At 40.0% G+C, this 15,174-nt stretch overlaps 1 protein-coding gene across 13 annotated transcripts in view; it reads left to right on the plus strand.

Annotated features, from left to right (window-relative positions):
- LOC137613016 (DNA (cytosine-5)-methyltransferase 3A-like) overlaps positions 1 to 13,469 on the plus strand; it is a 35,596-nt gene extending 22,127 nt beyond the window's left edge. For 7 of the 13 annotated variants that reach the window (XM_068341800.1, XM_068341805.1, XM_068341809.1 and 4 more), the window contains 17 exons: positions 3,353 to 3,556; positions 4,189 to 4,347; positions 4,915 to 5,022; positions 5,377 to 5,524; positions 5,818 to 5,961; positions 6,114 to 6,158; positions 6,661 to 6,740; positions 7,408 to 7,520; positions 8,279 to 8,462; positions 8,580 to 8,664; positions 9,015 to 9,160; positions 9,256 to 9,346; positions 9,473 to 9,621; positions 9,934 to 10,019; positions 10,169 to 10,250; positions 10,679 to 10,797; positions 11,004 to 13,469. In XM_068341800.1, coding sequence (XP_068197901.1) covers positions 3,353 to 3,556; positions 4,189 to 4,347; positions 4,915 to 5,022; positions 5,377 to 5,524; positions 5,818 to 5,961; positions 6,114 to 6,158; positions 6,661 to 6,740; positions 7,408 to 7,520; positions 8,279 to 8,462; positions 8,580 to 8,664; positions 9,015 to 9,160; positions 9,256 to 9,346; positions 9,473 to 9,621; positions 9,934 to 10,019; positions 10,169 to 10,250; positions 10,679 to 10,797; positions 11,004 to 11,145 — 2,085 coding nt within the window. In that variant the 3' untranslated portion in view covers positions 11,146 to 13,469. The remainder of the gene's footprint in view (positions 1 to 3,352; positions 3,557 to 4,188; positions 4,348 to 4,914; positions 5,023 to 5,376; positions 5,525 to 5,817; positions 5,962 to 6,113; positions 6,159 to 6,660; positions 6,741 to 7,407; positions 7,521 to 8,278; positions 8,463 to 8,579; positions 8,665 to 9,014; positions 9,161 to 9,255; positions 9,347 to 9,472; positions 9,622 to 9,933; positions 10,020 to 10,168; positions 10,251 to 10,678; positions 10,798 to 11,003) is intronic. The other 6 variants (XM_068341803.1, XM_068341806.1, XM_068341810.1 and 3 more) reach the window with 3 other exon arrangements.
- The last annotated feature ends 1,705 nt before the right edge of the window (positions 13,470 to 15,174 follow it).

The following is a 15,174-nucleotide window of genomic DNA, read 5'->3' on the forward strand; positions in this document are numbered from 1 at the left end:
CTTTGGAAGCAAGGCAATGTTTTCAAACCTGAATATGTTCCAGCTTTGAATGAAGTCACCCCGACCCCCCCACCCCATTCCCACCCCACCCCCAGTTGAACTGCTGTCAACTGGCCTGATGACTGTAGTTTGGATGGGACAGAAGGGAATTTAATAATCATATGTTGCTGTGAATTCGCTCCACTCAGTGTGCAGAAAGGGAAGCAGACTCTTCACACTTCTTTAGTTTAATAACAAACCTTTTATTAAATATATGTAATATATACCTGTGTGAAATGGAAAAATAATTACAGGCATTTGAAATGGTTCATCACACTGATGAATTGTTTATTCAATCATTCCATTCAGGTAATATAAATGTAATTAAAGTGTATAAATACATAATTAATCATAGCAGCAGACTTTTTTTTTAAAACTGATTTGACCCTTTAGGTTAATTTCAGACTTTGGTACCTTCAAGCCTGGGCGGGTGAATACATCAGTCGTTCAGCCGCATCCCCGAAGCAAACAAAGCTTCCTGATTGGTTGTTCAATCAGCCAATGTTGCCGGGCAACAAACACAGTTTCATCCAGTAAGCTGGATTTTTGGCAGACGTGTGGAAGCAACATGAGTCAGGTCCAAGTCCTCTAATGAGCTGATGCCGTCCAGATGCTGACACACATGATGGAGGAGGTTTCACCACAACCGACACGTGTGGAAATGCTTTCTGCAGGAAATTTATGAAGTACACGAATGAAAAAAATTGAATTAGAATATAATCCGATGTGTTCCGTTGAATTCGGTTTAATAGAACTCGATTATCCCTGCAAGGGAAAGGATTAACGTTATAATAAATTAAAATATTATTTTAATTTTGCAGCATCAGAATTCTAAAGATGTGGCTTAAAAATTAAAAAGAAATATACATATGAAAAGATAATTTACACAGAAAAAGTCACGCCATATTATATTCTACACAGTTTAGCAATGATTTACCAGTGTGTACTTTTCCATGTTACATTATGAGGTGATAAAATTTCTGTGGCATCAAACAAACAAGCTTTGGAATGTTTCCACCAATAAAATAAACAAAGAAACAAATTCTTCAAATTCTTAATTTTGTTTCTCGCCACAATGGCTTTAATTTATTCCAGTTGCTCCTTCTTGATGTCATCGTCATGTCCGCTCCCGACCACGTTAGATTGTGTTGTTTGCGTCGCCATCATGTCATCACCGTGACGATATGCAGCATCTCTGTGACTCAACAATTGGTCCAGTTAACTGAGGCAAAACTCATTCTTTCTCCAGCATCCCAGATGTTTTCACAACTAATGTTGATATGAAGTTTCCTAAGTGGCGCAGGCGAATGTGTGCGTGTTGTTGTGCGTGTGGTCCGCCTGTGATCCGTGTAACAGGCTGATTAGGATTTTATGAGGTCAGAGGTCAACAGGAGCTGGGAAGAGCGACCTCATGACCCAGCAGTCAAACAGAGGAGGCAGCTGTCATGATCCAACTCTTTCACTTTTACTATCTCTCCTGCTTGAATTTATGCCACCCCCCACTCCCACCTATCCCATACCCCCCCTCGTGAGTTGCTGCCTTTCTTTCTTTTTCCTGGAGGACCTCAGCAGAGTTTGTTCACATGGAATCGTGTCACATAGTCATTACATTAGATGGTGGGTTTTCAAACTAGCTAGATGGAAACCAAATGCTTCTCTTCAGTGTTAAAAACCTAAAAGGAAATGTTTTTAGGTCATGGAAACTCTCTTGGGGGGGGTGGGGGGACTCTTACATCTGGGGCAGTGAGTTTCTCGCCATTTTTTTAAACCACTGAGGTCATGAACATTTTTTCAAGTGAATCTTTTTAAGATGTGTGCTCACCGCCGTAGTGTTTCTACGCTGGGTTTCCCAGATGCTGTCAGCAGCGCCGTGACTCGAGGAGTCACGGGGGGGAGGGGTGAATGTGGGGGGTAATGTAAGTAATTACTGTATGCTCCCAATGGTATCAATCCTCTCACATTACTTTGTGGCCAAAGTAAGTTTATTTCCAAAAGAATTCCTTCGTGCTGCTCTTTTACTTTTCCTTGAAAAAGTTTATGCATAACGTTTGCTTGTAAAGGTATATTTTGTCTGCTTTTACTTGAGTGAATTCTTCTGCCACAAGAGTAATAGAGTAATACATAACAGTCAATAACCAATTTTAGATGCTGCATCTAATCTAATTTGTGCTGATATAACTTCTGATATAACTCTATTTACTCCCTCTCCTCCTCTTTGCTGCCTACATGTTTCTCCTTTCTGAGACGAACCTAATGAACTTCTCACCGCACCCTTTCTCCCCACTCACTTCCTGTTTAGAAGAACAACTACAGGATTGTTCCTACAGCCTGGGGCACCAGGACCAGGATCTAGATCTGCCACCACATCTGCTAGAAAGATCCACATAACACATCACTTACAGGCCCTCCATAGAGTCTGTTAGCCCATAGGCATGCAAGAATAAACACAACAGTTATTACAGATGATCAGCTATAGAGGAAATTCACATGAGAGGACGATGCACACAGTCAGACACGATCAGGCCAGACTAATAGAGTACAGATGTTTTCATTGATGAGGTTGCATCCCTTAAAACACCAGTGGTCCCCTTTTAAAATGATAGTTATTATGCTGTTTTGCATAGAGTTACATTAATTTTTATTTTCAGTCGACATCAGGACCAGCACAAAAAAATACATGGCACACTCATATACAGAGAAATCATTAATGTTATTATATAACAGACTTGATACTTAGATTTATTGATCGCCTCATTGGTTGGAGTAGTCCTGCAGCTAATAACAATTTTCCTTTCATGATAAACAGATTTTCTTGATTGTGATTTTCTGTCTGCCACCAGAAGTTGAAGTACATTTGACATCTTTTCTTCTAACTCGTATTATATTCATGATGCTCAGTTGCCTGTAATGTTCAAATTTGAAAGAGTGGCATATCCCCATATTTGAGAAGCTGCTGTTTAGATTTAACTTGACTTGATAAAGATAAATCTGTGATCTAATCACATCAGTAGTAATGAATGAGTCTAAGGAGAGGATGCTGTGGCCATTTCCTGTGCTCTAGGTGCTGGCGCTCCTACTAGATTTACAAGTGGATCAATTTATTTTGCAATTATGAGGTCAAAAATGCATCTTGAAAATTCCCCACAGCACGGATGATTTCTTTCGCTTAAATATACAAACTTCATAGTGACGCTGAAGCACCAGTGCCTGATTTCTTCATTCAGTTAGGAAAGGACAAGTTTTTCAGCTCTCGCTTCTCTGAAACAGATTCTATCGGGTCGCTCATCTTTGGTGTTCTGTTGGTTCTTCGCAGGCAGAGCGACGCGCCTACAGAGAGGCAGAGATGAGCATGATGGACGACCTATCAGAGGCAGACTCTCACAAAGAGGACGAGCCAGCCAGCCCAGCCCCGCCCCCTTCACAGCAACATACAGACCCCGCCTCTCCGACGGTGGCCGTGACACCAGAACCAGTTGCCAGGGGAGAACAAGCCACGCCCAGCGAGGTAGAGCACCAGGTAAATTCACTAAAGAGCCTACGGGTCAATTTTTTTGTCTTTTTTTTTTAACACATAAAAACCCCAAACAATTGAAAAATTAAAATTTGTTACTTTTACTAAAATAAATTTAAATTTAAATAAATGCTTGTAAAAATTGCATTGGTTCTCCAAAGTAATATGCATGACTCTTCAGTATCTTATTAGAAGCAGTGCCTTTTTAGGTACATGTATTTATTATTTTAGTCACTGAGTCAATGGATTTCTCTTAAAGGGATGATTGAATGCATTTAAAGCCTGATGCAATCAATTAAATGTGAAACAATTTCTCTTTGTAAGCAAATGGAACAATTTAAGCACATATTATTCTGGTGATATTTATAAAAGTCACAGGACAGAAATGTCATGTGGCTTTACTGTAAGCCCTGAAAGTGATTTCATTCATAATATTAAAGCTTGAAAGTGTACAATGTCTCAATGTTTAACGTATTTAATCATTTATTAATGGAAACTGCTCTCACTTTGTTGGAGACGTTGCTGTTTTATTACAGAAATTAAACAACCACAGTAAACATTATGATATCTGATTGTTGTAGATTTGCCGGGGCTGTTTCTCTGTGTTTGACAGTCTCTTGTTTCCTGCTCGCTGACAGGATGGCAGGGGTTTTGGCATCGGTACTCTGGTGTTTGGGAAGCTGCGAGGTTTCTCTTGGTGGCCCGGTCGGATTGTTTCCTGGTGGATGAGCGGCAGAAGTCGAGCAGCAGATGGAACTCGCTGGGTGATGTGGTTTGGAGACGGAAAGTTCTCTGTGGTGAGGAGTTATTTCTGCTCTAGTAGATTCATAGAATTCTTGATCAGATTCAAAAGTATTTTCAGTCTAGCCTAGTCTCTTTGTAGTAGAGATACGTCAGAGGCTTTTCGAGGGGAACCCACGTCTAAAAACAGCTTGACTTCTAGCTGATTCATTTTGGTGTCAATTTTCGTGTGTTTTCATAAGTCATGGTGCTAATCCTGAAATTACCCGCCATCGGTGAAAGGTAGCATGGGGAGTTTTCATGTTCTCTTCACGCCTGCATGGCTTCTCCAGTTTCTCCGGCTTCCTCACACCAATAATATCAAGTAAAGGTGAATTGATGAGTCTAAATTTACTGTAGGCGTGAACGTGAGTGTGACGGTTATTTTTCCCTTCTCTGTGACCCTGGCAACTTCTCAAGGATGAATCCTGCCTCCCTCCTTCCATCCAAAGTCAGCTGCGATGAGCTCTTTCCTAAATGTATATGACATGTGAAATCATTGTAATTTAGGATTTCAAAGCCTTGTTAATGTTTCCCTCTGCTTCATTTTAACCTTGAAAACAGTCATTATGTTGGTTTTGCAGGTCTGTGTGGAGAAGCTGATGCCTCTGAGCTCGTTCTCATCTGCCTTCCATCAGCCCACCTACAACAAGCAGTCCATGTACCGGAAAGCCATCTTTGAGGCGCTGCAGGTACCATTTGAACCCGTCTCACTGTTCAAGATTGTGTTGTGTTCTGTTATTTTTTAAAATTGACTGTATGTCATTGCATTCATTGTATTTTAGCTTGAGAAAAGACAAAAATATTCATTTAAGACCAAAAGTTTTATGTTACATTAATTTCTTTTGTTTTGTGAAAAGCTGTCTTCACATCTTCATATTTATCAGTGACATTTCATTCAAAAATCTTTGTTCTGACTATTTGTTCTTCCTTTTCAAGCCAAAACAAATTATAGTTATCATTCATTTGAACGTCTATAAAGTTATAAACAAACTTAACTTACCGGTATATGTCCTATTTTACACCTTTCAATTGCCTGTGTTTAGGTGGCCAGTGTCCGGGCGGGGAGGCCTGTTCCATCCTGTGATGCGAGCGATGATGCAGATGGAATTGAGATTCAGACCCGACAGATGATCGAGTGGGCCATGACGGGTTTCCTCCCCAATGGGCCGCAGTCACTGGACCCTCCAGAGGGTAAACACACATTAATTAATATTTAACACAGACGCACATTTCACCTTAGAGTCAAACAGAAGCTAAAACTGTAAGTAATGAAGTTTTATTTTTTAAATTTATTTATGTGAGCTGTTGTTACATCATTTATGTTATATTGGAGAGCCGGTAGTGTTTCATGCTAAATGCTTTTGTTCAGCTTAGCTTCGTTCTTTACACAACAATCAATCTTAACCGGTCAATACCAGTGTTTTACTACCTGTACATCAATATGACATTAAATACCACCAAAACAATGTGAGTGATCCCCACAGGTGAGCAGAATTCATATAAGGAAGTGTACCCAGAGATGTGGGCGGAGCCTGAGGCAGCATACACGCCTCCACCGGCCAAGAAGCCACGCAAGAATGCAGCCGAAAAAGCAAAGATCAGAGAGGTGATTGATGAAGGGACCAGAGGTAAGCATCCAATAGGAACTCTTTAGTTAAACAAGAACCTACAACTCCTCTGTATGTTTGTTAAAAGAACCTTCATTTAGAAGTAAAGTGCTTGAAAAATTCTGACTATAATTAAGAAAGAATGTTTGTTGCGGCTGTATTCTGTGTTCCAGAGAGACTCATACTTGAGGTCAAAAAGAAGACCAGAAACATAGAAGGTAATTTTTTTTTTTTAAGTTTTTGACTCATAAAATTAGATTTAAAATAAAAAAGTGATGTATTATTTGTCTGTGAAGAAACTGGACTGGAGAGGAGCTGTTTCAAATGTTACACCTGAACCAAATGAATAAAGTCATAACATAAATTTAGGGCTCACTCAGTGAACTTTGTGTGTATTTTCCACCTGTAGTATTTTTGTAGCTGAAAGAGAATCACCGCTGGAATGTTCTTGTTTACATTTTTGGTAACATTCATCTATTTATTCTGTCTAAACTATAATGATAACTCACTGGTGAACTGGAATGACAAGAAATCAGCACCTTGCCAAGTATTTAATCAATTTTATGACTGATCTTAAACACAGTGTGGAGGTTTATGGGTAACAGGTGGAAAAAGTCCTTTCTGTTATGCCTATAATTCCTATGTAGATGTAATCTATGGTTAAAAATGTGTTGAATATACTCTTCTGAGCATGATTATGTTTATGTCCGTGTTTGTCAGATATCTGTATCTCCTGTGGAAGTCTCAACGTCTCTCTTGAGCATCCGCTCTTTGGAGGAGCAATGTGCCAGGGCTGCAAAGTAAGAAACCTAAAAGCCACGACATTATTTTAATGAATGAATCCTATTTTTATCATTCTCACTACTCACTTCATTCTTAAAATCATTCTTCTTCTCTTTCCTATTGTCACTGATATTATCATTTGTATTCAAATTCTTGTCTTCGTATTCTCTTTCTTAATGTCAGTCTTAATGTTTTCATTCGTATTCTTGATATTAATCTTAAGTGTGATATTTATCTTTTATATTCTCCTGTAATAATGTGATGAGATTTTTCTATCGGTTTATTTTATGTTTGTTGTACACTTGCCTTCAAGCAGCATGCGACAGAATTCTAATGTCAACTGACTAAAACAAGAAAAATCTATTTAATTGTTGTTTTCATTCGAGATTATTTCTTTCTCATAGATTTTTATAGGCCAAAATTGTCAAATACAACTTCCTGAATTGATGAGTTGGTATAGAATCTATACATTTACTCCAAGGAAATTTTTAATTTTTTTTACTTCTGATAAAATGAATCACACCAACAACTCCACTGTATATGGAGGTCAAGTTCCTCAAATTTGATAAATTAAGGAACTCCCCTTCTCATTTGCATTGTGGTCGTTACACAGACCCATGAAAATAAAATATTATGATGGACAACAAAGACGGCCTGCCCTTGATTCTGTTTGTTCCCCGGCAGAACTCGTTCCTGGAGTGTGCCTACCAGTATGACGACGACGGCTACCAGTCCTACTGCACCATCTGCTGTGGAGGCAGGGAAGTGCTCATGTGTGGCAACAACAACTGTTGCAGGTCGGTGCACTTCTGTAATACCATAAGTGGAAAACCGCAGTTACTTGCTTTTGTGGTCAAGATTCGGTTTTTATGTCATATCAGCAGAAACCCACAAACGTCAAACATGATTCATGGTTGTCGTTATTGGCGGTTGAGTCAACCGACTCCTGTAGGAGGAAATTTATATCTGTGGATGTACGGTTTGTTTTGGCGAGAAGACTCTCACCTCATCTCTACAAACATGCCCACAGCTCAACAGTCAAGTCGGTTTGTGTTTGTCTAGTGTCAAATCACAACCAAAGTTATCTCATGACACAAATAAAACAGATATAGACCAGGTAATTATATTTACAGCCATCCAGCACTCACCCATGAGCAAAGACGCCAATCGTACCACATTAACTCCATGTAAAAGTACATTTAAATGTCCTGCATTCCTCCTCTAGGAAACAATTATGTTTGTATGTTGAGGACTACCTGTATACCTCAAATACTAAAACATTATGGAGAAAATCCCATTCACAGTTATATTTCATTGCTTAATGATTTAGTTATTGATTCTTTCAAATATGAGCATCACTAATATTACAGTTTGTTTACTAATTATAACTATTTTCTATTATACTGCTGATTTTTTAAAATTAAGTTAATGCAATCCATACCATAGAACTCATGACCAAATCAAATACAAGTACTTCATTTTTACACTTGATAATATCATTAATTTATTATTTGTGTGTGTGTGCGTGTGTGTGGGTGTGGGTGTGGGTGTGCAGGTGTTTCTGTGTGGAGTGTGTGGATCTGCTGGTGGGGGCCGGCTCGGCGGCGGCAGCCATCAAAGAGGACCCCTGGAACTGCTACATGTGCGGCCCCCGCAGCACCTACGGGTTACTGCGCCGGCGGGACGACTGGCCCAGCAGACTACAGCACTTCTTCGCCAACAATCACGAGCAGGAGTTTGTAAGTGTAATGAGTCTGTTTGATGTAAACACACAGTACACATCCCTTTTAATCTGCATGCTGTACAGGATGGATTCATTCTCGTCTGTCTCCTCTTCCTTTAATTCTTTCTTTCAGGAGCCTGCTAAGCTTTATCCTCCAGTGGCAGCAGAGAAGAGGAAACCAATCAGAGTTCTCTCCCTGTTCGATGGCATTGCCACAGGTGACTGTTTGCATTGTTGGATCGTAACATACAATTAACATGGTAGAAAGAAGTGAAAAAAACCAAACCGGCCTACATCTTTTTACCTACATCCAGTCTCACAAAGCCACAAAACTTCATCTGAATTCCAGTCTTCTTCTTTTGGTTCTTAATTTATTGATATTTGAATATCACGGTCTTCAAGGTGACTTTTTTTTTAGTTAATAGTCTAACATAAAATCCAAAAAGATTCACTTAACAATGATACAAAGCTGAAAAAAGAGATAAGATCAAAACCTTCATTGGTAATCTCGTTCATCTGTCATCCGTCCCCCTCATTGGTAATCACAAATCAATGATTTATCACTCAGGTCTGCTGGTGCTGAAGGATTTGGGCATCCAAGTCGACAAGTACGTGGCGTCCGAGGTGTGCGAAGACTCCATCACCGTCGGCATGGTCCGACATCAGGGTCGCATCATGTATGTAGGCGACGTGCGTAATTTAACACGCAAACATGTGAGTCATACACATTGATGTGTGAATTTGCAGCAGCATTTAAAAGTAAACGTATTGAGCGGTTTGATCACCTGTTGTCCTGACGCTGATGTCAGATCGAGGAGTGGGGACCTTTTGACCTGGTGATTGGAGGAAGCCCCTGTAACGACCTCTCCATCGTCAACCCCGCAAGAAAAGGCCTCTACGGTAAAAGACATTGTTGAGAATCATTCCACCAAAGAAGTCTTTGAATGAGTATGATTAACTGCACTTAAAAAGAAACAAGTGTTCTGACTTTGTGCTGTGGATGCTGAACGTTGTGTCCACCTCCAGAGGGAACCGGACGGTTGTTTTTTGAGTTTTACCGTCTGCTACATGAGGCTCGACCGAAGCCGGGCGATGAGCGGCCGTTCTTCTGGCTGTTTGAGAATGTGGTTGCCATGGGAGTCAGCGACAAACGGGATATCTCACGCTTTCTGGAGGTAGAGTGAACGCATCAGTAACACACAGGCAGAAGATAATACAATTTAAAAGGAAAGGTTCACTACCCTGTCAAAAAAATGCAAACTTTTTTTAGTTTAGCCACAAAATAGTCTCTTCAGATTATTAAGATGCTTCCTATACTCTAGCCATAGCTTTGTTTTAGCTTTTTTTTGACTTTCGGTGATGTTCACTGCTAAAAATCAACTACGAAATGTCAAAGATGTCAGAAATCTTGTGGGTTTTTACATCTTTAGGATGACAATATACACAGATAAAGTGAAAAACGAAGTAACCATAATGCTCTCCTTCAGTGTAACCCAGTGATGATTGATGCTAAGGAGGTCTCTGCTGCCCACCGCGCCCGCTATTTTTGGGGAAACCTGCCAGGAATGTCCAGGTGATGCAATCACACAAACACACCCACTGTTGTTAAATCGGTGTTCCAGTTATTTGAAGATAAGTCTGACTTTATGTTATCATGATATCTGTTAATGTGGCTGCAGCCCTCATTCATTTAAAACTTACTCCTTATACTTTTCCTTGCAGGCCTCTGAGTCCCATGACGAACGACAAGCTGGACCTGCAGGAGTGCCTGGAGCACGGACGTACAGCCAAGGTATCTCCATCAGTACGTTCACATGTGTGTGTGTGTCTCTGTCACCATGTTTTTCACATGAGTAAAGTTAGATTGAAGGTTTCACACAGAATCAGAGAGCAAAGCCAAATATGGATATATTTTAATTTTTCTGTCTATGGCCTGTGATCTGACAAAAATTTAAACAGGATAACTGGGATATGAGGAAATTGATTGACAGGAAATGTAGTCGTAAAGATACATGACACAATACAACAATAAAATGTATTTTAGTCCATTTTTTCCTGTCTTTTGGTCCGTGAAAAAGTTCTTTACTGTTACTGTGGACTGTTCAGATCACAATATACTGTATCATAGAAAGTTGCTGCACAACAGAAAGTTAGCCATAGGATTAAAAAGAGGATTTGTCTGTGTGTGTCTGTCTGCGTTTGTGTGTGTTTGGTTCTGGATCTTAATTCCAGTTTGAGAAGTTGCGTACGATAACGACACGATCCAACTCTGTGAAGCAGGGGAAAGACGAGCATTTCCCCGTCTTCATGGACAACAAGGAGGACATCCTCTGGTGTACCGAGATGGAAAGGTACGGTGGTGTGTGTGTGTGTGTCAGATTTGACTTCATACGGTTATCAGTGTAATTTGTGTGTTCTATTTTTAGTTTTCAAGTGTGTATTTCCTTTTTTTTCTCCAATAAGGGGGACGAGTTCTGTAGTTTAAATACTGATTTTTAAAAAATGATAATAATAATATCCAACAGTTCATCTTAAAACAAACGGTGTGTGTTCCCAGGGTGTTTGGTTTCCCCGTCCACTACACTGACGTGTCCAACATGAGTCGCCTGGCCAGGCAGAGGCTGCTGGGTCGCTCCTGGAGCGTCCCCGTCATCAGGCACCTCTTCGCCCCGCTCAAGGAGTACTTCGCCTGCAACTAGTCACACACACACACCACCAACTCTCTGTCGCACGCACGCACACACACACACGCACATACATACAGATAACTACAAACTGTGTACAGCTAGTACATACATGAAGGTTGGCTGACAGATGACTGGACATGCATACATACTCACACACACGCCCACACACACTGTAAAGGACTGCTTCCCTTGATCCCACATAGACCACTGGCTAACCTTAGTCCCCTGGTGCTACTTTGCTGATATCCACACACACACACACACACACACACACACACACACACACACACACACACACACACACACACACACACACACACACACACACACACACACACACACACCACTGGTGCATGGTCTCTGTACTGTATTTGTTCACACACAAACTTCCTGTCTGACCTTGAAACTGATGTCTTTGGGCTTCGCCACATCACAGCAGCTGGAGTTCAAACCTCCGGCGGTTGCAACACTGATAGATGCCCAACTGTTTAATAACATCTTACTGAATACAACTACACAAGAGTGAACCCCTCTGAGTCATAACACTTCAATATATTCATGCATCTTGACACTGGTACTGGTGTATTACAGAACAATGCATACAGAACACACACACACACACACACACAAGTGAACGCTCGTGGTGCTGACCAGGCAGCGATAGAGTCCAAACGGTGCCACTTTATTATAACACTTTTCATATTTTTGGTGCTCTTGGAGACCGAAACGTCTCCAGTTGTTTCAGTCGCTACACTTTTGTGTCCCTAATCGCGTCAACCAAATGCTTTATAGCAGGTGGGGGCAACACCAGGCAGGTGGGGTGAGTTTTTAAGATCTATTTATTTTTCAGAGTCAGGTCCTTCAAATTAAAAGGAGACAACTGTTCAGACAGATTTACATGAAGACTTTTCTCAATTTTCTGCTTCTAATGAGATTGTGAAAGCTGCTCTGGGGGTACAAATTGTTGTTGGTTGTCGTTGCATCAGTGATGTAATACCACCTTAAATACTGAAACAATAGAGGGATGCCACAAAAGTATGAGGTTCATTTTTGCGGCCCTGTCAAAGGAGGCGTATTGGGTTAGCTTTGTCAGTCAATTTGTATGCTAACAGTTTCTAATTCACTTCTTCTCAATAACTGCTGGACAGAGTTTAATGACATTTCACACATGATCAGTGAGAGGCCTAAAGATGCACATTCATTATTGTTTCATTTGTCTCTTAATTTTTTTTTTACAGTTTTAAAAATATTTTATCTTTTTCTGTCAGTTTTTTAACATTCGCCCATGACTGAGGTGACATCTATTCACATCAGCAGTCCAGTAGCAGTGGCATCTTTTCTTTTGGTTGTTTGTTGTTGTTTTTTTGTTTTGCTTCTTGTAGTTTTTATCATGCTTGCTACCCTTCCTATGCAAAATGCCTGTTTTAAAGTTTATAGAGTAAAAAATGAGCTTCTTTTAATGAATCTGTGGACATTTTTTATATACGCTGAACAGGGGATAAAATGATTCACTGACAGCTCTGAAAAGAAAAAAGTGAGGAATAGGAAAATTAATTGAATTTGTGTGAAAATATGGCTTAACACAAGATTTGTTGGTGCATTATCTGGAAGGAGCTTACAGACAGGACACTGATTTGTACTTTCCTTCAATGAAAGCTTTGTAATTGTAATGAACTCCTTGACGTCGGTCTCCTTCTGCAGTGTTTTGGAGCCCTCTGGTGTGAGAATTGATGTAAAAACTGCCACTGGGGTAAACGAGTTCCCTGATTCACTGGAGTAGGGATGTCCACCATTACCTTCATGCAACTTGTGTGCTTTAAAAAAAATCATGTTTATCTTGTAGTGGATTTTGCAATATTTTTGGCAGCAATTGTACATTAAAGTTAGCTGATGCTTTGGTCAATATACTGTACATTAGAGGCATTTTAAGAATGGCTTTATTTCCTCTTGCTGGTATGCAATACTTAATCAGTAACATTCATATAAATGATCTTGTGTTGCATTAATTATTGTGCTGTTGCTCACATGACCGATGTTCATCTTAATGGTGTAAATTTGAATGATGCTGACTGTCTGTTACTGTGTAATGACACTGTAAGGTAGTCTTTCTTTGTAGCTCGGCTAACTTTGGTTTGGCCCAGTTTGTTTTTATCCATCATGAGAGTGGCTTTCTGTATGAGTTACACTATATGCACTGTTTATAAAGCAGAATGAGTGAGGTAGTTAGCAAACAATGTGAGTTTTTATGATAAATAATGCTAGCCGGTCTGTTGACTATTCAAAAGAATTGAGTTATCTTAAATTTATGTACTGAAATATAAACCCTTTTGTTTTAATTGCCATGTTTCATCATGTCCTTCAAAAACCACTCAAGCATTTCCATGTTTTTCTCTTCACCTCCTGGAGTTTTACCTCATCCAATCAGATCATCTGTACCCTCAGAGTGGCGATGCTAATTGCAAAATCTGAGACACATTACACTAAAAGGCCAGTGGAAACATGGTCTTAGCAGTATTTAGAGTGAATTACAGTCAGACGGGGATCAAATGGCAACCCTTCTATTTACTATACATCTTCTGATAGTCCCAATGTTGTCACTGATAAATAAGAAGGGACTTGTGGTGTAGACGGAGTCCACCAGCCGTCACAAATACGCACCTACATTACATCATATCGATCCAAAATGTCTATTGATTGTAGGAACATCAACAAAACCAGGTATTTATAATAATGATCTTTGTTTGTAGGTCACTTTTCATACACCAGACATAGCTGGTAAATGAAAGAAGCAACACATTAAAAGACAAACGAATATAAGAAATCAAAAATACATGGATAGTTGATGAAAATGAAAGCAAAGAAAACAATAGTAAAATATGGGAGAATGCTACTAATTAAAAGTATAAGTAAAAATATTTTTTCAGCTGTCATTTAAAATTGGGCAGAGAGCCCACATCTCTTCTAGGTCTCAGTTGGTTGTTATAAAAAAGAAATGCAGACCTTAAACATGTACTGGTGGTTTTCTACTTCCTGAAACAGATAGCCATGTATAAAACCCCTCATTCCATCACTAGGACAGCCCTCTGTGGCCGTGTCCTCTGCCTTCTGCTTATTCCTGCTAGGAATAAGCAGCTGCTCTTAGACCCTGAATAGGAATATGCAATTAATGAAATTGGCTCGGCTCAAATGGATTTTTATTCTGAACATCCCCAGGACATTTTATTCAGAGACGACCTCTCACTCAGTCTGGTGCTTTCAGTCATCAGAAGACTGTCTTTTTCCAGAAAGCCTTCCAATCCTGAGACCTTCCTCAGATACCAGCTAACAACTGAACATACACACAACAAACACACAATCACACATACACAAACAGCATCAAAACCAACAATAAACAAGGAGATTCAAAGTTTTTCCATCATGTTTACTTACCGTTTATACAACCAACCTTCAGGTGCTTTTTTAACTCTACTCTTTTTTACAGTGCTCTTGCAGTTTACACAATCAGACACACATGCACATTAACACACTTGCAGGAAACAGTGCAAATGCTCCTATAAACTCCTTTTTCTAACACACACAGCATCGATACACACATGCACACACACTGTGTTTTTTGCCGGCTGCCTGTTGCCATCAGGCTTCTCGCGGCTCCCGCAGGATGTGATGTCATCACCCTGCGTCGCTTGGTGCTCCCAAAACCCAGACCCTGAACCCCATTCATCGTCCCCCAGGTGCTGCATGTCAGTCAATCCGTGTAATCTCTGAATCCATGTTAGATTAGGGAGTAATGATCATAATAATAATGGTAATAATAATTACAATAATAATCTGTTATTGTGTGTGTGTACTGTTCCAGGTTGGTGCTCAGTTCAGTTCAGTCTCAGCCTAGAGGGGAGAGAGAGGCTAGCGTAAGCATATATTACAGTTAGTATAGTGACTTGTTCTATTGTACCCATGGATGCTAGAGGAAGCTGTTAAAACGATACGATAAAGGATGCTGTCAAACAGGAGTGAGTTGAAATAACAGACCAACAACAAATT

This window comes from Antennarius striatus, chromosome 19 (genome assembly GCF_040054535.1).
Source record: "Antennarius striatus isolate MH-2024 chromosome 19, ASM4005453v1, whole genome shotgun sequence".
Classification (NCBI taxonomy): Eukaryota; Metazoa; Chordata; class Actinopteri; order Lophiiformes; family Antennariidae; genus Antennarius; species Antennarius striatus.